At 45.0% G+C, this 24,359-nt stretch overlaps 3 protein-coding genes across 5 annotated transcripts; 2 read left to right on the forward strand and 1 right to left on the reverse strand.

Moving 5' to 3' along the window:
- Positions 1-1,137: 1,137 nt before the first annotated feature.
- Positions 1,138-2,741, forward strand: LOC133913257 (ATP synthase delta chain, chloroplastic-like). The gene is made up of 2 exons (XM_062356359.1): positions 1,138-1,455; positions 1,702-2,741. The coding sequence occupies exon 2, from the start codon at positions 1,706-1,708 to the stop codon at positions 2,336-2,338; it is 633 nt and encodes a 210-aa protein (XP_062212343.1). The 5' UTR covers positions 1,138-1,455; positions 1,702-1,705; the 3' UTR covers positions 2,339-2,741.
- Positions 2,742-2,761: 20 nt separating this feature from the next.
- LOC133913255 (GEM-like protein 1) lies at positions 2,762-4,528 on the reverse strand. Of its 3 annotated transcripts, none has more exons than XM_062356355.1 (4): positions 3,831-4,528; positions 3,655-3,744; positions 3,254-3,535; positions 2,762-3,067 (listed from the first exon to the last, which is right to left on the reverse strand). In XM_062356355.1, exons 1-4 carry the CDS (start codon positions 4,375-4,377, stop codon positions 2,874-2,876), a joined length of 1,113 nt encoding a protein of 370 aa, XP_062212339.1. In that variant the 5' UTR covers positions 4,378-4,528; the 3' UTR covers positions 2,762-2,873. The 3 variants fall into 3 exon arrangements, with proteins under 3 accessions (XP_062212339.1, XP_062212338.1, XP_062212340.1); XM_062356354.1 differs by having other exon boundaries at positions 2,762-3,071; positions 3,258-3,535; positions 3,831-4,523; XM_062356356.1 differs by lacking the exon at positions 3,655-3,744 and having other exon boundaries at positions 2,762-3,071; positions 3,258-3,535; positions 3,831-4,525.
- Positions 4,529-21,808: 17,280 nt separating this feature from the next.
- Positions 21,809-23,112, forward strand: LOC133913258 (uncharacterized). Its single transcript, XM_062356360.1, has one exon. The coding sequence runs from the start codon at positions 22,112-22,114 to the stop codon at positions 22,820-22,822; it is 711 nt and encodes a 236-aa protein (XP_062212344.1). The 5' UTR covers positions 21,809-22,111; the 3' UTR covers positions 22,823-23,112.
- The last annotated feature ends 1,247 nt before the right edge of the window (positions 23,113-24,359 follow it).

Genomic DNA, 24,359 nt, shown 5'->3' on the forward strand with positions numbered 1-24,359 from the left:
CGCAAGCTAACGGTGTACGTGGTCAGTTGTTCCGCCACCCCAGAAACCAGATTTTGGTTGCTCTTGAAAAAAAAACAACCCAGAATTTTGTCAAACGAACCGACTCTACAAGACTTCAACAGATGCTAAGAGAAGGCTTAACTCGTATGGTTATTAGCCCTAACTCAAACATATGTAACTATAAAAGTGTGAGGTGTATCTATGTTTGGTAACACTATTGGGCAAGGATGTGGAGCATGATATAAGTATAGCGGTACATGATGGTGAGGGTTGATGCTATACGGACCGTCGGTGACGTCGGTGATGACTTGATGCAAACGAAGTGGATGTGGCTGGCTTGATGCGGTTGTTCGAGCAGCTGAAGGCGATGGTGGCGACAGTCTTTGCTCCATACAACTCCTCCTATGAGATTGGTCTAGGGTTTAGGATGCAGGGACGTGCATCGGTCTCGCAGTATGGACTATTATCGAGATCTCGGTTTTAACCCTCTTATATATGGCGCTAGTGGAAATATGACTGTAGGATCATCTCCAACCATATTTCTTTTATTTCGTTCTATTTCTGATTCTCTTTCTCGTTTTTATTCCCTTTATTTTCTCTCATCTCCAACAGCTTTCCTTCGAATGGATTCGGGAAGGGAAAGAAAAGAGAATATCATACTGAAGAGAATGATCTTGGGAATCCTTTCGTGATAAAAACCGTGAAAAAAAACCGTTGAAACGTTGAAAAAAAAAAATCTCTCATAAAAAGATTCTGAATTCTAACTTCTAGGGGTAAACGGTTGAAAATGATATAACTAATATATTAGTTATACCAATCTTAGGCAAACGTTAGAAACCGAGATCGTATCTAACACAACCGGTAGGCTAATACATTTTGTAGACGTCTAGGCGAGCCATAAAAATCACAAGTCCCAGCTCCTGCACACACGGCATGTGGCGGCCACATGCAGCGGCGCCCATGCTTCGGCGTCCGTGGAAAACACAACCCCGGCACCGCGTCTTTTTTATCTTTTTCGGAGGCCGGGACCGATCGCGGCCGTCCAAAAGCGCGACGACCCGTCGGGCCTGTGGCCCGGGTACGTACGCAGGGTAGGAGGCAAGGCGACCGGGGCTCGTGATCGAATGACCGGTGACCACAGGGGATTCGGGGATTGGCGGACGCGGCACGCAGATTCCCCCGGATGGGGCGTGTGCGGCTGCCGGGGCCGCATCGTGTGCACGCCAAATTCTCCCGTCCTCCTCCTCGACACCAGCTAGCGAGGCTAGCCAGTTACTAACCTTATCCCCCCGGCTGGCCTCTCTGCGCCTCGCCCAGCCAGCTATTACCCCCCTCCTGCCCGCGCGACCGCACTGTCCTCCTGCTCCTGTTGGTTTCTTGTCTTCCTCGCCTCCACTTGCTTGCCGCTCCCTCCGATCACCAGCTGCGTGCGCCGACCTCTGCTCTACTACACAGGTTAGCCTCGGTGTTCTATCATGAGCTCTTGCTCTTGTTCTTGGTAGTAATCATGTTTCCTTAGATATAGTGAAAGCAGTTTTTGTATGGCTAAATGACGAAAGTCCAATTCGCCATCTTGGTGCGCAATTGCAAGTTAATTGCTGCTTGTAGTACGTTTGTGTTGATGCAAACTTGCTCAAATGCTTGGTGAGGTCTAGTTCGATCTTCGATGCGATTTATTGATTCTGTAATGCGTTCATGCAGAGCGATGAACATCTTGAACCAGCCCATCAACCCCGGCGGCCACCCTGTGTTCCCCGCGGCAAAGGAGACTGGCCAGCTGATGCCGGCGTCGGTGCGCTTCGACGGCGTGCCGGCACAGCCGAGCACGGCGGCCGCGGGGCGGTCCCACGCGCACTCCCGAAGGTGGCAGGCGCAGACGCTGCGCCGGGCCAGCAGCTACGTCGGCGTCGAGCACGACGGCGCCGCCGTCGCCGTCCCAGCCACGGCCCCGGCTCCACCTTTCAAGCCGCTTACGCTCGACTTCCTGCGGTCCCTCCTGGACAAGAACGGCAGCATGGGCTCGGTCGCGGACGGCGCCGCGCCGGTGGCGCCGCCGCCGCAGCTGCTCGCACTGCGGGTGGTCGTGACCTCCGCCCTGGAGCTGGATGCGCGCCAGACCGAGCTCATCGCGCGCAAGATGCGCCGGCTCACCGGGTTCGTGAATCTGAAGGTTGAGAACGTCGTGGACCCGTCCCTGATCGCCGGCTTCGTGGTCTGCTACGGCACCGACGACTCGCACGTCATCGACCTCAGCGTGAAGGGACAGCTCGCCGCGCTCAAAAACCGCGTCGACTCCATCGACCAGAGCGCCCACGCCCACGGACACGCACACCACTGATCGAAGACCTGATGCATCCGAGAAAAGCGCACCGTCGGTACACCGTGCTATATAGCACTATCCTTCGAGAAACAAGTAAATATAGAAGAAGCGAGTGACATGCCAACAACAGTTTTCCCATCTAATGTTGTTGTAAATCGTGAGAAACCAGCTACTACATTTCAGCTGAGCTATATATGTGTTTGTATATGGTCGATGCGGAAACAGCGGTTTGTGCGGTGTAATGTGCTGTTCTGAAGTTGCAGTTTGCATGCAACGTTGAGGGTTGCAGCTCTGTAATGCAAGAGCAGAGGCTAATGTCTTGAGAAAGATAGCTAAATGCTACTGTATCCAGGAACCAAGATATTGTATTTGTCACTTGTCAGGGACAACTAAAGCTTTTATATATGTTCAGTGTTCTACACCGATTAGTGACATAAAACATTCAGAATTTCTCAGTGTCTTTCTTATTCAAGAAGAGCAACTGGAGATAGAGATGGTCACAGTTCATCACGAAAGAAGTACAGTACAGTTGTATGATCAAACCGAAGCTTAATCAGCTGCTGTGGTGGCCGTGGACATCGCGGTGCTGCAGGGCTTCGTAGAGATTCTTGAGAGCCTTGTCGTAATTCACGAACCCCATGAACCAGAACTCGTGGTTATCCGTAGTGGTGATCTGGATGTACCTCTCCGCCCGGTTGCGCATGCTGGCAGAAGGGTTCACTGACCTCACTTGGTTCAGGGGAAGCACTACCTGCAAGCCAAAATGAGACACAAGAAGTTTACCATTTCTGTTCTGTCACTCTAGGACTCCCATGGAACTAAAGAAATTGCAGGCTTGCAGCTATGTGCATTGATTGATCAGTAACTGAAATGTACTGAAGCTGAGTGTGAAGCACTGAGTGAACTGAACGCAAGTGAAAGGCAAGCAACTACTTGCCTTGTAGTACATGCACTCGAGCGGTTGGCCGGCGGGGCCCTGGTAGCAGAGCGGGCTGTCGCTGCAGAAGGCGAGGCGCGCCGTGGAGAGGTAGAGCGTGCCGATGACGGGGCCCGAGGAGGTGGAGAGGTAGCAGGCGTAGGCCTTGCGGAGCTGCTCCCCGGGCATGGTGCCGAACGTCTGGTGGAACACCCTGTCGTGCCCGCCCTCCGCATACACCTTCGTCCCCTGCGCCAGACGCGCCACCGCCGCGTCCGCCATGTTCGGCGCCGTCCGGACTGTCCAAGAAAGCAAAGATCACACACCACACCAGAAGCATATGTGTCACGCACGTCTCAGACTCTCAGTGCGAATGTGCCACTAATCGATAAGAGAAAGAGGGAGGCTATGCACGGACGGTGGTGCCAGATGTTGCCGGAGGCGTCGGCGGCCTTGCGGGTGCCGTCCTCCAGCACCTTGCCGTACCGTCCCAGCGCCTTCATGATGGCTGCAACGCATCGATGCAAAAACACATTAACCCTGCGCGCACCAAGGAGGGGGTGCAAAAGATGATCGGATTCGAGGTGCACGTACACTGGCGGGTGGACGGGGTCGCGGCCGCGGGGGTGACGACCACGTAGGGATTGCCCAAGCCGTTGCTCGCTGCCGTCACGGGCACGGCTGTGGCCTGCGGTTGAGGCGAAGCCAGCTGCTGGTTGCCTTGCTCGTGCACGTGCCCTTGCGGGTACCCGGGCGGCGGAGCAGCCCACGACGACGCCGCGGCCGCGGGGGTGACGACCACGTAGGGATTGCCCAAGCCGCTGCTCGCTGCCGTCGCGGGCACGGCTGTGGCCTGCGGTTGAGGCGCAGCCAGCTGCTGGTTGCCGTGCCCGTACCCGTGCCCTTGCGGGTACCCGGGCGGCGGAGCAGCCCACGACGACGCCGTCATCGCCGATGCTTGGAACAGAACCGGAACGTCGCGCGTGCTCTGCGGATTGATCGGAGAGAGGGGAAAAGCGGGCGATCTGGTCGAGCGGAACTGCGGATGCTTGCTGAATTTTGCGGCGAGGAGGCGAAGGTTCTCTGGCGCGTTTACTTTACTCAACTCCACCCGGGCAAGGAAAGGGAAAGGAAGGAGCATGCACCGCAGCGGTCAGCGAGGAGGAGTGGAGACAAGGCAAGTGGAATATTTTTGGGCCTCGCGTCGCGTCCGCGTACGTCTGCCGCACCAATCCGCTGAGCGGGCAAGGCGGTGCACTGAATCACCAAGGCGATGCGGCGGCGCCCATGACGCGCCGGCGCCTTCAGGCGGTAGGAAAAGCAGCGGCTCACCGGCCCGAGCAAGAACGAGCGGTTAGCAAAACCGATATTTTTTTAAAAAAAATTACGAATTTCGGCCACATTCTCACTGAATTCTTCTAATTTCGACCGATATTCACGATATTCGACAAATGCGCTGGCTACGAATTTTTAGCCTTGCAGGCATTTGTGAACCCTGGCCACCTGGCAGAGGCATCAGGATTTTTTTATTTTTTTATTTTGGAGAACAGGAGTGCATTTTTTTCAAAACGAAAGTACCCCGTATATATTTATAGTTTTTATTTCCAAAATATATAAAAAAACGAGGCATCGGATTCTGCTCAAAACTAGAGTGGCCCGCGTAGTGGGTTTGTGGCTCGGCCCAAGGGAGGGTAGCGCACGGCATGCCCAAGGGACGGGTCTAATTAGCGTGCGCTCGCAGGTCTCCAAGCGCTCGCGCTCGGACAGCAATCCGACAAAGCACACTGCTAATTCACGGAAGCGCAAGCTCGCTGGCGAATCCTTTCCCTTTTTAGATAGGTTTCCTTTTCTCCAGCTGAGCGTGCTTATTATTTCAGGGATAGCGGGTCAGTCGGGGTGATTAACGGGCGAGGCACTCTAAATTCCACTTTCAACGTGTTTGTGCATCCACTTTCAGATTAAAAAAAACACCTTTTCAATCCTCTTTCATGTGGATTCTGAATTTCATTGAACGGTTTGATAAAAGTATTAAATTGAAAAAAGAGAGAGGAGAGTTAATTAGCAGTAATAAAGGGAGAGGAGTTAACTAGTAGTAATTAAATATCTGCTTTCAATCAGTTTCAAACAGTGCAGACCCTATAGCATACTGTTTAGCTGATTTATCATTAATCATTTTTTGCAAAGCGCAAATCATTTTTGAGACGTAGGATACGAGGATAAGAACACGGTAGGGGAGTGAAATTACACTTTCAGCTGGTTTGTATATCCACTTTCATATTATAAATAATATTCAATGTGCATTAAATTGAAAAGAATAATATTCAGTGTACAAAGTTTATTAAAAAAGAATGATATATTTTTTTTGACATACCATACTTCAAATACAAAGTTAATAGGAAAAGTTTTATAAACAAAATTATCTAGAAAACTTAATCCATATAAGTTATCCAGAAAATCTTAAACCCTAAAAGTTGATAACTTATTCGATATAACTTATTTATATAAATTTATTAGGTAACTTATCTATGCAAATATTACCTAGAAAACTTATTTAGGACAACTTTTCAAAATATACCTTATTTGAGATAACTTATTTGTATAAGTTATTTGAGATAACGTGTAAAAAAAAGTTATCCATAAAAAGTTATCTAAATAACTTTCAACAATAACTTTTTTTAAAAAAAAGGTTTCCCAAAAAAAGTTGATCAAAATTTTCCAAAAAAATGAACACATAACTTTTTCGAGATAACTTTAGCAATAAAAGTTTTTGATGTAACGCTTATAAATAAATTTATGATGAACCTATAACTTTTTGATAAACTTTTGTGAAACCTTTCGATAGCTAATTTTTTGAGACTTACATAGAAATATTTTCTAGAAACTTGTCTGCAAAACTTTTGTTAAAAAAGATGATCTCAAAAAGTTAACGAGAAAAAGTTTTGAGAAAAAATTACCAAAAGAAAGTCCGAAAAGAATTCATGCTTCTTGGCCCAGGTCCAACTTGATAATTACTCAAGTTTACCAACGATTGCCCAGCGAAAAGTCTAACGCGTGGTGGGTCGCACATGTAGCAGATCGTGCGACCCAGTGTGAGTGGGCCGCCCTGTTTGGTTTTACATGTGCATGTAAGCTAGTTGGTGGGCTTAAGGGAAGGACCACGTGTGGGTTGCGCGTGCGTTTTGGGGATAAGATAGAATCATTGTGAGGAGTAACTTCGGAATTCCGACAAGAGGCTCGTCCTCCACATGCGTCATTCACTGGTTGGAGTCGCACACGACTTGCTAACAAGCGGACGCGCTCAGAACAAATTTTTTGGTGCCCAAGAGCCTAGGTGCGGTTCACACGTTAGCCATTAGCCCGTTGTTAGTCACACGCACCTGACCCGGTTAGCGCGACAGTAAAGTGCTTATAAGTAGCGCACCTTGAGATCTGTGTGAGGAGGGCACCTACGGCTAAGATCCGCTGCGCTAAGATTAAGCCGAGACTCGTGAGTGGTGGCGGGACCGTAGAACTGCGTATCGCAACGTCGAGTTAGGGTTAGGGTTCCGACTGCATCTCGTCGTCGAGCTTCATCGCCCGCCGTCCTTCTCGCCCAGTTAGGGTTAGCGATAGGGGTTCGGGTCTTGGTTCACCGGGGCTGAGGGAATTTATAGGGATGGTCGGGGCTAGCTGCCGGCCAGGCGGTGGGGTTGGCGGCGACAGAGGGCACATGGTGGAGCGGCGAATCGGCAAGGTCACCGGTGACCACAGCGCCGGTGGCCGCATCGGTAGGCGAGCCATGGGGCGGGGGCGGGGGCGTGGGGTGCCGGAGGGGCGCAACGGTCAACGGAGGTGAAGTTGGGCAGAATAATGGGGCCGATCTGAGGAGAACGATGAAGGACATAGTGCCACGTGTTGGTCGAATTGGTGGGCTTTTTATTTATAGGCTGATGAGCCACCCTTCTCGTAGGAAAGTTTTGGACGCTAGGAGGTCCCCACCAGGCCACCACTTGCGAATTGAGCCCATCCCTTCTGGCGTGCTGGATCAGCTACATGCTAGTAGTGCTTGTGCAGCTTCGACGTTACACCGATGTACTGTGTACCGTGAGGAGCCGCTGGTGTTTTTTTCCTACGAACTCCGATTCAATCTAGAATTGAATGCTAGATGCAAGTTATGTTTGGTTTGGTGTCCAACATCTAACAACTTTAGCTAGATTTGATAATGATTTTTCAATTTAAAAATTATCAAGACTGTAAGATCGAGATAGACGACTAGAGAGGGTGAATAAACGCCTTACAGATCTCTTACGAAATAAATGGGATACTTCTTGTTCATCTAATACTCCCCAAAAACACACAACAGAAGCATAAATTTTATAGAGACAAAACGAGAAAGAAAGTTTCGATGCAATATGACTCCACGAATGGAATATAAACCATATGTTCTATTCAAGATCTTTTCATGTGTCTTTGTGCATAAAAGTTTGAAACTTGGATGAGGAACAAAGCAAAAATACAATCAACAAAAGAAACAACTCTCCAAGTTGATGATCTAGAGGCAAGTGGATTCAATACCCTCTCGAATACATGAGCATAGGAACATTTATGCCTCTAGAAACAAAAATAATTACTTCACAAAAGTGGAAAAATGCAGCTCAAAAGGAAAACAAAAATCACAACTGAAAAAGAAAACTTGCAAACTTGCAAGGGAACTAATAAAGAGATAATAGAAGGGGAATATAAGCATATGCGAAAATATAAACTTTATTAATCAAAGTGGTTAGTCCAATTTTAAGCGGATTACAAGTTATTTCTCTTACAAAAGATTTAGCCTATTACAAAGATTAAGCCTATTACAAAGACTAAGCCTATTGAGCATGTCCCTAGAATAGCTCCCATATTCAAAAGGTCTTATCAGATGCCGTTGAATGAGTTGGCAGAATTGAAGAAGCGAATTCAAGAATTACTTGCAAATGGTTTTATTCGTCCAAGCTCCTCACCTTGGAGATGTATGGCGCTCTTAGTGAAGAAGAAGGATAAGTCTTTGCTGTTGACTACCGCCTGTTGAACGCAGTCATTATCAAGAAAAAGTATCCGCTTCCTCAAATTGACATTTTGTTCGATCAGTTGATAGGTGTTCAGGTTTTCTCTAAAATTGATTTGAGGTTGAGCTATCATCAAATAAAAATCCGGAAGAAGGACATTCCAAAGACAGCTTTCTCTTCTTGCTACGGACTTTACAAATATACGATTATGTCCTTCGGCCTAACCAATGCGCTGGCGTACTTCATGTATTTGATGAACACAGTTTTCATGGAGGATTTTGATTGGTTTGCAGTGGTGTTCATCGATGATATTCTCATTTACTCCAAGACCGAAGAAGAACATGTCGGTCACCTTCCTGTCGTTCTTGAGAGACTTCGGGAGCATCGCCTTTATGCCAAGTTCAGCAAGTGTGCCTTCTGACTGAAGGAAGTCTCTTTCCTCAGACATGCTCTTTCTGAAGGTGGTGTCATGGTTGACCCGAACAAGGTGTGTGATGTGCTTAATTGGATGCAATCTCGGAGTGTCACTGATATCCAGAGTTTTCTCGGACTTGCGAGTTATTACCACTGGTTTATCGAGAACTTCTCTAAGATTGCCAAGCCCATGACCGAATTATTGAAGAAGAATGTTAAGTTCAAATGGTCTAAGGCGTGTGAAGCGTCTTTCCAGACTTTGAAGTTTTATCTCACCACAGCGCCAGTTTTAGCACAATTGAATGTTCACAAGAACTTTGATGTCTATTGTGATGCCTCTCGCATCAAGCTCGGTTGTGTTCTCATTGAAGAGGGCCACGTGGTTGCTTATTCTTCACGCCAGTTGAAGCCACATGAAGAGAATTATCCCACTCATGATCTGGAGCTTGTAGCAGTAGTACATGCCCTGAAAATTTGGCGTCACTATCTCCTCGAGAATATGTGCAATATTTACACCGACCACAAGAGCCTCAAATATATTTCGCCCAAGCCGATCTCAATATGAGTCAAAGGAGATGGCTTGAGCAAATCAAGGACTATGAGTTAGAGGTCCATTACCATTAAGGAAAAGTAAACGTTGTTGTTGATGCCTTGAACCGGAAAGATCAGTGCTATTGTGTTATGGTCTCGCCTGAGAGCCTCACCCTTTGTGATGATTTCTGGAGGCTTAGACTCGAGATGGTTCCGGAGGGTTATCTCTCCAACTTGGAGATAAGGTCAAACCTCCTCGATCAAATCAAAGAGGCTCAGAAGAAAGACAGAGGCATGGAGAAGATCCATGGCAAGCTCAAGGAAGGGAAAGTCAAATGCTTTACCCTGGACAACGAAGGGGTATTGTGGTTCAGGAAGAAACTAGTGGTCCCCAAAGTTCCAGAGCTAAGAAAAAAGATTCTAGACGAAGCTCATGATTTATTATTATCCATTCATCTGGGGAGTACCAAGATGTACCAGGACCTCAAGCTCAGATTTTGATGGACCCGCATGAAGCGCGAAGTCACTCGATATGTTGACGAGTGCGATGTTTGCCTGAGGGTGAAGGGCGAACACCTCAAACCGGCCGGTACGCTCCAGCCCTTACCTATTCCCTTTTGGAAGTGGAAGGAGATCGGTATGGATTTCATTACCAGTTTGCCAAAGACTTCACATGGGTATGACTCGATTTGGGTCATCATGGATCGTCTCATGAAGTCTGCACATTTCCTCCCTGTGAAGACTCGATACAATGCTAAGGATTATGCAGAGTTATATCTCACTAGAATTGTTTGTCTCCATGGGATTTCAAAGAAAATCATCTCTGATCGAGGCACTCAATTCGCCTCTCATTTCTAGAAGAGCCTTCATAAAGCCATGGGGATCGAGCTCTCCCATAGCACTACATATCATCCTTAAATTGATGGTCAAACTGAGAAGGTAAACAAATTCTGGAAGACATCATTTGAGCTTGTGTTCTCACATATAGGAAGAAGTGGGACATATGCTTGCCTTTTGTGGAATTCTCCTACAACAACAGCTATCAATCAAGTATTGAAATGTTGCTATTTGAAGCTCTCTATGGTCAAAGATACCGGACGCTGTTGAATTGGTCCGAATTTGACGAAAGGTCTTTTCTAAGCCCAGATTTTGTCAAAGAGGCAGAAAAGCATGTTCTGACTATTCAGAAGTGTCTCCTTACGGCTCAGTCCCGACATAAAAGCTATGCGGATCGCCGTTGATGAGAACTTGTGTTTGACATTGGAGACTTTGTCTATCTTAATATTTCTCCCCTCAGACGAACGCAGCATTTTCAGATAAAAGGAAAGTTGACGCCTCATTATGTGGGCCCTTTTCGAGTCATTGTCCTGTGTGGAGAGGTGGCTTATCAGTTAGAGCTACCTCCATCCCTCTCCACCGTGCACGACGTCTTCTATATCTCCCAATTGAAGAGGTGACTTCGAGTCCCACCCGAGATCATTGAGGTTGCAAACCAAGAATTGCAGCTGGATCTTTCCTATCGTGAGCTTCTAGTCCGCATCCTTGATGAAACGAAACGGAAGACGCGATGCAAACCAATCGACTTCCTCAAGATTCAATGGAGTAATCACTCTTAAGATGAAGCAATGTGGGAACATGAAGATCGGCTTTGTGCCAATTACCCTGAGTTCTTCTCAAACCTATAAGTATTGTATTAGATTCCTTTTCTCACAAGTATGGTATCTTCTCGCAATATAGTTCCTAGATTCATCGTACTCTTCCTTGACTCGTACCTAATCTCGAGACAAGATTCTTTTAAGGGAGGAGATTTGTCACATCCTGAAACCATAATCACTTGCATCATAAGCATTGTATTTAACTTTGAGCAATTTTATTTTAGAGCGCTAGAGTACCTCGTTTTGCATTAGTAAAAAGAGAAAGAAATTTAGGAGATAAAGAATATATTTTTTAGTTAAAATGGACCAGTTTTCCTAACATGTGGGACCTACGTATCTGGCCCACCGCCTCACTGAAAGGACAATGATATCGACTAGAGGGGGTGAATAGGCGTTTTACAAAAAATCGTCCCCTTTTACCGTTGGCCTAAACTTGCAGCGGAATATAAACTAACGGGTTTTTCACAAGTGAAAAAACCTAAATATGCTAGGCTCAACTAGTGCACAATCACCCTAAATAAGTGTGAAAATTACAATTCTAAGGTGACTAAAATTATTCAATTCTAGCAAGAGATATGCAATAAAACTTAAATTGAAAAAGGCTCAAAACACTGTTCATATACCTGAAATTACTGTTTACCAGATACTCCGGCGAAGACTGGATTCTCCGGGTTGTACAGGTCCGGAAACTCCGGTGAAGTCCGGATTCTCCGGATTCTGTACAGAACTGAGCCCGAAACTGAATATAAATGATGGGTAGAGAGTTCTAGCTCAAACCAAGTGATGTCGTGTGTTCCCGAAGATGATTTCAAGTAGATCCACAAAGAACATACACTCAAATACACACAAATAAGTAGATCGAGCAATATGCACAAAGATTTGAACAAGAATTCAAAAGTAAAGAAACAAGAGAGGAGACACAAGATTTGTTTCCCGAAGTTCGGATTCACCACCGTGAATCCTACGTCTCCGTTGAGGAAGCTCCAACGAGCCGGGTCTCTTTCAACCGCTTTCCTCGATCCACTCTTGATTTCTTTCCTTGCGGAGGCGAAATCGAGCCATTCACAAACTTCCGCAGCAACCCACAACCTTGGGTGCTCGTCGGGGACGCCTATCCGCCTAGGAGGCTTCACCTCTAAGAGTAACAAACACGACGACGGACTTCTTGCCGAGAACTCAAGTGCTCAAGATGGATTTTAGCTCACTTGCACTCAATCTTCCAATCTCTCAACCCAACTCACTTTTATTCTCAAATCACACACTAGAATGGAGTGGGAGAGGTTCTTTTGGCTCTAGAAATATGTTCTTTCATGCCCTTTTTAGCAGCCCCAAAGGATGGGGTGAGTGAGGTATAAATAGCCCACTACAAACAACTAGCCGTTACTGTTCTGACACACCTACCCTAGAGTATCCGGTGAACACCGGAGTATCCGGTCTTAATTCCAAAAACGGCGTTAGAACGGTCACAGAACGTGTCAGAACTAGCCGTTAGGATCTTTTCTGGACTTTACCAGAGTATCCGACCTACACCGGAGTCTCTGGTCGGCACTTAACACAGAAAACAGCCCCGGAGACTTTCCGGGGTCTCCGGCCACTCCAGGTACCAGAGTATCCGGACTTCACCGGAGTCTCCGGCCATTCCAGGTACCGGAGAATCCGGTCTTCACCAGAGTCTCTGAGTACAGCACAGCTGACCTCCGAAAAACCGCGATAACTTTTGATCCCAGAGTCCGATTTTGACGATTTTGGTGGAAAGCTTATTCAGAGGGCTACACATCTCAACTGAATTCATGACCTAAAACACATAGGATCAAACTAGGAACACTGCAAAATCCATTTTGGACACTTCCATACTTTCCGTTTCGGACTCTTAACAACAAACTCTCACTTTGGGTTTGGTTGGGAACTCTTGAGCACTGAGATACGACAATTAGCTCACGTTGCATCCCTCTTAATAGTGCGGCATACCTATACTCAAATTCAAAAATAAAACTCGTTTGAACCACTTTGAGCATTTGAAAACTTTCAAGTACCGCTTCTTTCTTTCAAACCTTGAGGGTTGCCAACTTCTATATATTCTTCACTTGATTCTTCATATGATTGATGTGAATCATCTATAGCTTCCCATGGCCTCGCACGGTCCATTGGCGCAAAGCTTTTACTCGCTCTTCACCACCGCTTTGGTCCTTCGGCGCAAAGCCATTTGCTTGCTCTTCACCACGGATGGTCCATCGCAGCCGAGTCTTGCTTGCCCTTCACCGTCTTACCATAGAAAACCACTTTGTATTCGACATCTTTAAGGAATTAATTTTATCAAATATGGAATCCACTCTTGTTCTTCACCCTTGGCATATATGATTTCAATTCAACTTATGCCTTCTTATGGATCCTAACCCCAACTCACTCTCAAGCACAAAGCACATGGGTTAGTCCATAAAACCTAAATAACAACATTTATACCTTAAGTTACTTGATTTCCACAAGTAACTTATGCATATTGTCAATCTTCATATAGAACCTAACCCCACTCATTCTTAAACACATAGCACACAGGTTAGTCCATAAAACTCTATTGACAAGTCATACCTTTAGTTACTTGATCTCTACAAATAACTTAGCCTTCAAGCTTATTGCCAGTCTTATTGAGCTTTTTCTTCTTCTTATGAGCATCACTAAAATCTTAATGACTTTTGATGCAATTATTTGAACTCATGGCATTTATCAAAGAATCCATGCTTCATCATTTATGCATCTCCTATGGAATAACCCGAGCATCACCTAGAGCTCATTCATCTTGATGCATTTTCATTCTCCCCATTCACCTAGAGCTCATGCATGTCTCTTCTCCATGCATCACCTATTGAACAACCTACTAACAATCTTAACAATATTGTTAGTTCATAGGTATTGTCATTAATTACCAAAACCACACATAGAGGCTAGATGCACTTTCACTCGTCCACTCTTTCCCACTCCCACCAGCAACCCTCTCTCTCACCCCCACCCACTCCCTCTCCCTCATGTGCTCTCTCTTTCTCTCTTGCTCTCCCAAATGGCCAAGAGAAAAAGGAGAGGGGTAGTAGGAGAAATGAGAGGAGGAGAAGCAAGGGGAGGCCAGGGAGGGGTCCCGAGCGAGCTCCCCCACCGCAGCCCGTCGAAGGTCGTCCTCCCCATCGAGCTCAAGCACCTCGGCCACCTCTTCTTCCTCCTCAAGCCAGCCACTACCTCCCCGGCTTCATCTCGAGCTCCAACCCTCCCACAACCCCGAAGACTGAGCCACAAGCTTGCTATAACATGGTGAGCACCCCAACCCCCTCCCATTTCATTCCCAAGGCCAGATCTAGCAGCATCAAGCTCAAAAGAGCTCAACAATGGCCGACGCCACCATTGGAGGCAATAGCCGAGTTTCGGTCATTTTTAGCTTATGCATGTTATCCTACGTGGTAGAGGAGGTCATTATGATGCTCTAGGTCCAAAATTTCTACCCCAAAAGCCGTTGAAATCGTTGCCGAAGAGATCCCGGCGAAAATCAGCATTTGTGACCTCACCCAAAGGTTCCGAGTGATCTAGCCAGAAATACCTGAGGACTCCCACCCGGAGATTCACCCGGAGAATCCGAAACCCGGAGGGTCCGAGTTCAACCAGGAGTATACGGATTGTACTGTTCATCATACGTTTTTTTTATTTTCTTTGCTGAAACTTGTAAAATTCGTAATAAATTCTCTGTTGCTCCAAATGTTATGAAACTAATTTTGTTGGTTCCATAATAACCTCAAATTAACTTTTTAAGATAAATTAGTTAGGTTAAGGCTTCATTAATTTACCGTTAATTCTTTACAAGTCCAAAAAATTGGCGAAAACAATTTTGCTAGTCTTTTTATGACTCTTTATAACTAGAAAAAAATTCATGCATTATAAAGTATATTTTATGGCATTTCATCGTATGCCTATTGTGATGTATTTTTTCTTTAGTGATTATCGAACCGGAGTGTAATAGGTTTTCGTGAAGGGGTTTGACGTTTGATCCCGAATTGAAGGAAAGTAGCAAGGCATGCATCTAAGCATATTGCACCCTTTGGTTCAAACTGAATAAAGTCTAAATTGATAAGTTACTATTTATGTATGATTGCATGTTCAGTGAGTTGATGTCGAGCTCATATGTGTAGAACCTATATTGATTGCATTACCTCTACCTTGAGTTGTTGTTTTTTTTTATTCTTGTAGCCTTGATAACATTGTTTATGTCTAATTACAAGTCTATTCGATATGCTTAGCCATGCATAAGTCATCGGTACAAGTCGAGCAATGGTCCAACTATTGTTCGTGAGTTTAGGAATTACTTATTGTTCACGAATACAATGATGATATTGAGATGTATGAGATGTGAGGATGAAACGAGATGTGAGCTATGCTAAGGGTAGTTCGGGAGAGGAGCCCAGATGCCGTAGATCACTTGTATCGATTAAGCACCGTCCGTTGGTGCCGTTAGCTTTAGCACATTTCCGTACTTACCACATACCCGGATATAGGATGGGTAAGCTAAGTATCATAAGTCGTCGCGTTCATTTGACCTATGTATCAAGATGTGAGTAGGAATGCTGTTAGGGGTGCCTAAGATTATGCCGATAAGTCATGGTACGCACGGGATCTAAGTGGCCTCTACATTACTCGACATGTCAACAAAGGTTTAGGATGGGTACGTGAACGGTTGATACGTGAATCATCACTCGCAACTGATGGGTTGTGTGTGCGATGGTCTCATTTTCGTGTGGGTCAAGGAGTATCCATACAGGGTGTAAAATCAATTCGAATTGCCACGCTCTCAGTTATGAGTATGCTTTTGTTCATCCGCATCGTTCGTAGAGTCACGAATGAGGGGTGATGGTTTGGTATGTTGGGTTGCGATTGAGATGTCTCTCTCTCTCTCTCTCTCTCATATATATATATATATATATATATATATATATATATATATATATATAATGCTTCCAGTTACATTTATATTTTAGTTGGTGTTTACTGAAAATGAAAGGGATTGTTTGGTTAAGTATAGCTACTCACACATAGGTTTTAAGGTTGCTACCTCATATAAAATTACTTAACCTTATAGCCTATTTTCGCTAAATACCCAAATGTATAATCCTTGGAGTCGGGTTATTATATGTATCATATATGGATTAAGTCTTATGAGTACCTTCGTATTCACACTGCTCTTTCAAGTTGCAGGCGAGAAAAGGTTAGCTTCTGGCTACTTCATGTCCACCGATGCCGACGGCGAGCAAGAGTAGTGTCGTCTACTCGTGTGGCTAGGTTTTGGGTGGAGCCTAAGGGCATATGGTTCCACCGGTCTTTTTGTTGTTATTAGGTTTTAATTCTTTCGTTGCGTAGCTTATCTTTTTTGATGTAAATTATTATAAATGATTGAATGCTTAAGAATTTATGATATAATGTTAATTACTCGCTCTTTCTTAAGCTTTGTTGTGATGTTATACGTTAGAAAGGCACATGTTCCGATCTTGAGCATAAAACACATGTCGGGACTATCGGAACAATATTCTGATTAATGATTATAGTCATGATAATATAAATGATCGACTTAATAATTAATTAGAATACTATTTGGACAGTTCTTCACACTCAGCAGGGACAATGCCATGTGGGCCCATGGTTAAAGCAACCAGGTTTGGAAATTTCAGGGTGTACATATTCAATTCGGTAGACACCACCAAATCAGCCTGATCCTTACATACTTATAGGGATTAAAACGGTTCGAAAATCATCGGAAAAGATTTAAATAACTTTCAGTTTCACATTTTTCATTTAGAGACGAAGTCAATAACGATAATGCGGAAACGAATACGATGTCGATAATACGAAAAAAACCAAAAACAGTGTTATCGGGACAAAAGCATGCTAGTATCGATCGAGAATCGATAATTCTACAGAACACAACTCAATCTCAAACTATCAAACACACATGCTAGCACACCACGAGTCGCAAGGCCATGTAACACTCTAAAATTCTTAGCTTTTAGAATGTAGCAAAAATTACTCCTTTTTAAAACTCTTTATTCCAGGAAATGTATATCTAAACCGAACACACACATGCATGTATATATGTTTACATTCAAATACATTTCTTTTTATTAACTAAGTATTTCAATATACATTGAAGTTTTTTAGAAAATCATCTGGATTTTCTTGCTCTGACCCAGCAGCCATCCCAGCATCTCATCTCCTTCACGCTGACAAGCGGGACTCATTACCATAACCGTCTTCCACCACCAGATCTTTCCTGAATCGGTCAGTCCCGCCCTGCCTCGCTTGACCCCTCCACGCGCACACATGCATGCCTGCCACCCCACCAACCAGAGAAGCCTATCAGGACAGCACAAAAGTCGGGAGGCCTGTTGGGCGGCGGGAGAAGCCTGGAGTATTGGACCGTGGGTCAAAGAAAATTCAAGAATATTCGCCGGAAATTACTGAATCAAAATAGAAAAACTCGAAAACGATCCAAACTGGTCTAAATAGTTTTCGCTATTATTTTCGCATAGTTTTATCCTTCCTGTTTCCACTTTTTTGAAATATTGTTTCCGATTTCTTGATTGGAAAACTTTAAAAACGATCTCCGAAATTCCAAATTTTATAGTTTTTATTTTCATCCCTACTCACGTAGTGCCTTGCTGGCGTGACCTTGTATGTTTGTATGCCTTAATATTTCAGTTCTTTCTTACACTCAACCTTTCAAGGACCATATCCTCTTAGGGATTGTCTGTCAGAGCTTTAGTTTTAAAATCATATAAGATTTAGAATTTATAAATAAAAATATATTTTTTAAATATCTATTTTAGTCCAAAATACGAATAATATGGCTTAATCAAATACTCCATTCGTCCTAAAATATAGTGCATATTATGATTGGAAAAATTAATTTTTATAAATTTTGATCAACAATTAGTCAAATTATACGTATGTTTTAATATATAAAAGTTGTATCAATATACTCATATGAGTATATTTCAGAGATCTTTTAATACGATATTGGTTTTGTAGAAATTAATAATATATTATAAAATAAATTAAAAATCAAATTATACTTTTAAAGATTTTTTTAAAATCCTAATACGTCCTATATTTTGAAACAAAGTGAGTACCATCAATCTTCTCACATCTCCACCATCAATCTTCTCGTAGCTCCATCTTTAAAAGTTTCTGGAGTTAAAAGATATCCCACTCTAAAAATTTTGGTACTAGAAACTCTGCCAAAAAGTCCTTAGCCGCGTATCTTATTCCGGATTCGTTTGAGCCATCTTGCTCCAATTCGCGCCAAAAAGAGTCCAATGTTGAATATATCTGGACATCATTAAAAAGAATATAGGGATATGGGGCTCACACGTTGTTATTTTGTCATGGCGAATTATGTGTATCATATTTATGTTTGGAACCAGATGCCCAATGCCCCAATAGCACATTGACTTTCACGTGGGCCCATGTACTCTCTTATATTGTTCTCGTGAATTTTGAATGCGAAAAATTCATCAAACAAAGATTACATTAGAAAGGAAAATAACGGCTAGGGTGGCCCTGCGCTACCATTCTCCGTTAGTTGACGTCTTCAACGTTGATATTGGCTACCTCGCTTAACAAATATCTTAGTTGGCATTCAGACTCATTTTAGAGTCAAAGCCGGTCAAATTTGGGCATCCAAAGCCAAAAATGTCGGCTTCGCTTCTACGTGTTCCATTTTGAGGACAAACAAACATATTCCTAACCAGAGACTAACTAAAGGAATGCCAAGCCCCAAGACAAAATGAAGCTAAGATGCATTTGTTTGTGGGGGTTTTGAAGTAATTGGATTACTCCCTCTCCCCGCTCACGATAAGATATGGATTGGAAGTGTGCTATAGTTGTTTATTTAAATTGTGCCGAGTGATACTCAGAACTTTAAGGTCTGCAAGCTGCAGTCATATCAAGGAACATACACCGGCTAGCTTAGAGTTCAGCAGATTAGTCAAATTTAATTGATTATATTTTTATTTGTCTACCCATTTTAAAAGATTCTCTATATTTCTACATACTACAACAGTCTAGTCAAATCTCATTCTTCATATCTCATATACTATATTTTATTTGCAATGGTTATTTCTTGCAACAGTTTTATTCCAACAGCTACTTTATTCGATGGCTATATTCCAACGGCTAGTTTTTTCAAATGGCTTTTCAAAGCTATATGTCTGCTCTGTATATGGACAACCATCCAGTTGCTTCTCCTTTTACACCATTCTTCCTCTTCCTCTCTACTACTCCTATATCGGTTCATAAATAAGTCGTCACGGATTAGTCATGCAATGTATGTTAGATTCGTCGTTGTTAGATGATGACGATGAAGTGCTTATTGCAAGGCAGCTAGCCCACCGACAATACTAGCTCCGTAATGCTCAACGTCATGGAGGTTATGTGCCAGTACAGTAGGAACTTCAATACGATAAAGTTAAAGGACATGCAAGATTATACCAAGATTATTTTTCAAATAATCCAACCTACAACCCAATGTTCTTCCATCGCAGGTTTACAATATGTCTATGTAGTTTTGTTCAACTTGTTTGTTGAACCTCATGTGCTCATTTTTCTTTTCACCACAGGTTTAGAATATCACGACCTCTGTTTTTGCGCATTGCACAAGCCGTAGAAGCGCATGAGCCCTATTTTGTGCAGAGAAGAAATGCAGCTAGACAATTTGGGTTATGTCCTTTACAGAAGATTATTATAGCTTTACTTCAGCTATCTTATGGAGTACCAGTTGATGCTATGGATAATTATGTTCTTATTGGATAAAGTACCACTATAGAGAGTCTTAAAAGATTTATCAAAGTTATTGTTGAAGTCTTTAGAGGTGAGTACCTAAGATTTTCAAATAAGAATAATACATTTAGATTACTTGCCATTAGAGAGCAAAGAGGTTTACCTAGAATGCTAGGTAGCATAGATTGTATATATTGGAAGTGAAAAAATTATCCTTCAGCATGATAAGGTATGTATACCGGCTATATGCACGAGCTCACAATTTATTCTTGAAGCTGTTACTTCACACGATCTTTGAATTTGACATGCTTTCTTTAAATTATTCGGGTCTCACAATGATATTAATGTCTTTGATCGTTTCCCGCTCTCTGCAAAGCTAGCTGAAGGTCAAGCTCCGCAAGTGAATTATACCATCAACAACTATAACTATGCAATGGGATATTACCTTGCACATGTCACTTATCTTACATGAGTAACATTTGTGAAGTCAATTTCATCTCTCAAGGAAATAAGAAAAAACATTTCAACCAAACTCAGGAAGCAGCTAGGAAGGATATGGAGCGAGCATTTAGAGTTCTACAAGCTTGTTTTGCTATTGTTCGAGGACCAGCTTAGTTTTAGGATCAACAAACACTCGATGACATCATGACAGCATGTATCATCATACATAATATGATCGATGAAGATGAGGTAGCAGGAGAACATGACTTCTATTACCATGGAATGGGAGAAGAAGTAATACCTTCTCGTGAGCCTACGTCTGAACTGGATTAGTTTATTAGATATCAAGATGTCAATCTCAGCTTCAAGATGATCTAATTGAGTACCTATATCTAAGTTATGAAAGGGGTAGTATGTTGTAGTTGTAATAATATATCCAGTTCATATGTCTTATGTTTTTTAATGTATTCAACATTTCAATGGTTCATCTATGATTCATAACACATATGATCCCTGTGTAACTTAAGGTTGTCAATAATTTTAAAAATCAATAAATTAGCTTAGATGAATATTTATGATTTTTTTTCTGATTTTTGAGAATTAAATTTATGCCATAAAAATTCAAAGGAAGTACAAAAACAGTCAAATTTGAAAATTTTCCAATTAAAATTTGTAAAATATTTTTAGTTGAAATCAGTTAAATTGGATTCCCTGTTATTTATTCTATGAGTACAAAAATCAGTGTGATTTTAGGAACTCTAGAAGTTCACCTTTTGAATTTATAAAAAAGAGGAGAAAGAGTGAAGTTTTGAAGCAATTTGGCCAACTTGCTTTCTTGGGCAGGGAACGGTGATAGGAACCAAGCGGGCATGAATGGCGAGTTGCACGGGCCTGGTAAATTTGGCGATGACTTTCTGCTCCTTAGCGATGCTACAGTGATGCCTAGCTTGATGCCGAGTCTGCTGGGCTAGCGTTTTCACGGGCGATAGCTAAATATGATGATGATGAGCCGAGTGGTGAGGCCGCTGGAGCTGCTCTTATCTAAGCAGATGAGGGGAGAAATGGACGGTAGAACTCATACCGAATATTTGGAAGGGGAAATGGGGCCATGCTTGTATGCGCGTGGTCAGTCTTGCAGTCGTAGAACAAAGCAATTTCCCACTCGAGTGCTAAAACACATTACGAAAAACGTATGTGAAATTTTGTATTTATTCGGACTTGCTGGCCTTGAACGAGCCTTACAAAAGATTTCGAGCGCTAGAATCAAATCCTCTGGTCCATGGGGTACCGAAACCCGCGAGCCCGTGCCGCACGACGCGGGCGCGCCAGGAGCACGAGCAAAACGAGAGCTGCACGCGACCACGCCGCGCCTTCCCTGGCGGCAGCCGGTTCAGGCCCACGTCCGCGACGCGGCTCGGCTGCAGCCGCCGCATCAAAACACGCAGCAGCACAGCCCAGCACCGCACCGCGAGGGGTCGGCGCGCAAAGCCCGCGCCCCCATCCGACGTGTCCGTGTCGCGGCGCGCTGAGGTGTCCACCCCGTCCGGCGTGGCGCAGGCAATCCCCCTTCCCGCCTCCCGCCCGCTGCGTGTCGGAGCGTGCCGCGGCGCGCGCCGCACGCTCCCTCCCTCCCGCATCACACGGCGCGCGGGTCCGCACCAATCGCAGCCCACCGACCAGCCATAAAAGCGCCCACAGACCCTGTTCGGCCGCACGGGATCCCGAAATTCGGTCCACGTAGGACGCCACGCCCGCTGAAGAGCCGTTCGAGGAAGCAACAGGCGGTTGCGTGTCGGAAATCGGAATCCTCTTCCGTGCTGGATTGCCCAATCCGACGCCCTCCCCAACCTATTTCTACGCGCACCACCCGTTCGTCGCCGGTTACTCGTCTCCGGCTGCCGGACTCCGGCTACTGCTTCTGCGGATTGCCACCAGCTCCGCCACCGCTCCGGCGTTCTCCGATCATCAGTTGCAAGAGTTCGCGGCGGTCCGATCGACGCAGCGAGCGATGGCAGCGGCGGCCCCTCCAGTGCGGGGGTACGGGCCGGCGTCGTCGTCGGTGACGCTGTACCAGCCGCGGGTGCGGGCGCGGATACCGGCATCATTCGCTCCTGTGACGACGCGTCGGGCTGCCTCGGCGCGCTTGCGCGCGGTAGTCACGGACGCGCCCCGCGGGCTGCAGCTCCATCGGCGGGAGGATCGGGAGGTGGGGTTGATGGGGAGAGTGTGGGGTAGCGGAGAGGAGGAGGAGGAGGCGGTGGAGAAGGTTGACGGATGGATGCGGGAGTCGATCTCGGAGATCGTGAGGCACATCGGGGAGGCGCCGTTCCTGGTGCACCTGTTCAACAGCGACGACGGCGGGGAGCGCGTGACGGTGCGGAGGGAGCCCGCCGCGCCGGAGAGCTGGCCGGACGTTAGGCGCAGGTGGGGACCGGGCGGGCAGCGGCGGCCGGACGGGATCATCCTGGTGGAGCAGGTGGCCGCCGCGGCTGCGGACGGAGGCGCCTCGGCCACGGAGGCGGCGCGGCAGGTGTGGGGGCTGGTGGTGCAGGCGCGCGGGATGGAGTGCGCGTCGTGCTACGTGCTCGACACCTGCCGCGTGCGCTCCTCGGTGGGGTTCTGCACGCACTTCTGCCTCGCCCGGGCGCAGTGCTTCGGCGACCCCGTCGAGCTCCAGCTCCGCAACGCCTGGCTCAACCGCCTCTCCGGCCGCCGATAGCCGCCGCCGCCGCCCGTGGCAGCCGCTACTACTGATCTACTACTACCGATGGTACCCGATGGGCGTACGACCAAATGCGATGCCTCCGGTTTTGCTGGGAAGAACAAAAAGATTGGAAGCAGGGAAGACGAACAGATTGATCAATCTTCTTCGTGCAGTTCGGTTTCTCCCTGAGTTGGATATTGATTGTACAGATTATTGATTGTATTGCTTGCTTGCTTATTCAATCAAGAAGCGGTTCACTGAGGCAATTACAATGCATTGCCCGTTGCTACCACGAAAATTTTCGAGCCTTTGAGTTTTTGATCTGATGCAATTTCTTGCTTTAGTTGCGAGGCTAGGCACGGCATGATTACGATGCCATTGATTTTGATCGTGCCGTACTGCTCCGTAATTGCGTTCTTATGTTCCTCCTTTTTTGACTTCTTGAAGACTTAGTATTACGACAGCTTTAGCCAAGTAATTAAGTCGTTTTCGACCGCAGGTAAGCGCAAGATTTTATGTGATGTTAAGGTGAGAGAAAGAGTTTATTGTTTTGCCAAACAACGATCTTATAAATTAAAATTTATAATTATAAGACTACTTACATACCATTATACAAATTGTTATTAACGTATAACTCACAATATTTATTTTTTCTGTATATAAATTAAGAGGCTATAAAAGTATATAAAACAGATAATAAATTAAGAGGCTATAAAAGTATATAAAACAGATAAAAAGCCGATATATTCTAAGGGTTATTTGTTAAGTTGTACGGAGATTACGTGTTAATATATAAGATAATCTATAAGACAGCATCAATCTATTTGCTCTAATGATTTGGGGACGAATTGGGGACATGATCAATGGCACGAACGTGGGTTATATAGTACTACTTGTCGGCCACATTACTCTCTGCGAGATCTTTTTCTGGCTCCATCGTTTGCATGCAAGCAAAAGTGGCATGCTGCCTATCAGGTTAGTATCAGCTCCGGCCATTTAACACAAATGCATCCAATTCAGCATGAGCAGGGTCCAAATTTTAAGTATTGTTTTTTTGTTGACTCGCTTATGAGTTAGGACAGCGAAGCAGTCAATTTGGAAAGCAAATTAGTTCCTGGAGCGCTAGTACAATGTCTGAATAAGTACACCAACGAAGTTGCCATGTTAGCTCACGTGCTACTCGGGACTGGAGACTTGAGATGCATTCATGCATTTGACAGTGTCGTTGCTCGTATCCTGGAGACCGGAAAACGCAGTTCGGCGACGGCTGGAACGTGCTGGGTTTTCTGCAACTTCTCCAAGTGGCGGCACAATTAAACTTGGAAAGCAATTAGGCCATGGGTATGACCGATAAACCATAGACTAATGGCACAACAAAACTAGTCAACAACGGCCAGAAGCCCAGAACTATTCAACTCTCAGGTCAGATAAGTAAACACTGACCGTCAGTTGCAGCTCGCCTGCGACGACCACGATCTGCAAAAGCGAGAAAACTGACAGAAAGACCATTTCAATCCAACCTTCTCTCCGGTCTTCACTCATGAGACCAATT

This window comes from Phragmites australis, chromosome 3 (assembly GCF_958298935.1).
Source record: "Phragmites australis chromosome 3, lpPhrAust1.1, whole genome shotgun sequence".
NCBI lineage: Eukaryota > Viridiplantae > Streptophyta > Magnoliopsida > Poales > Poaceae > Phragmites > Phragmites australis.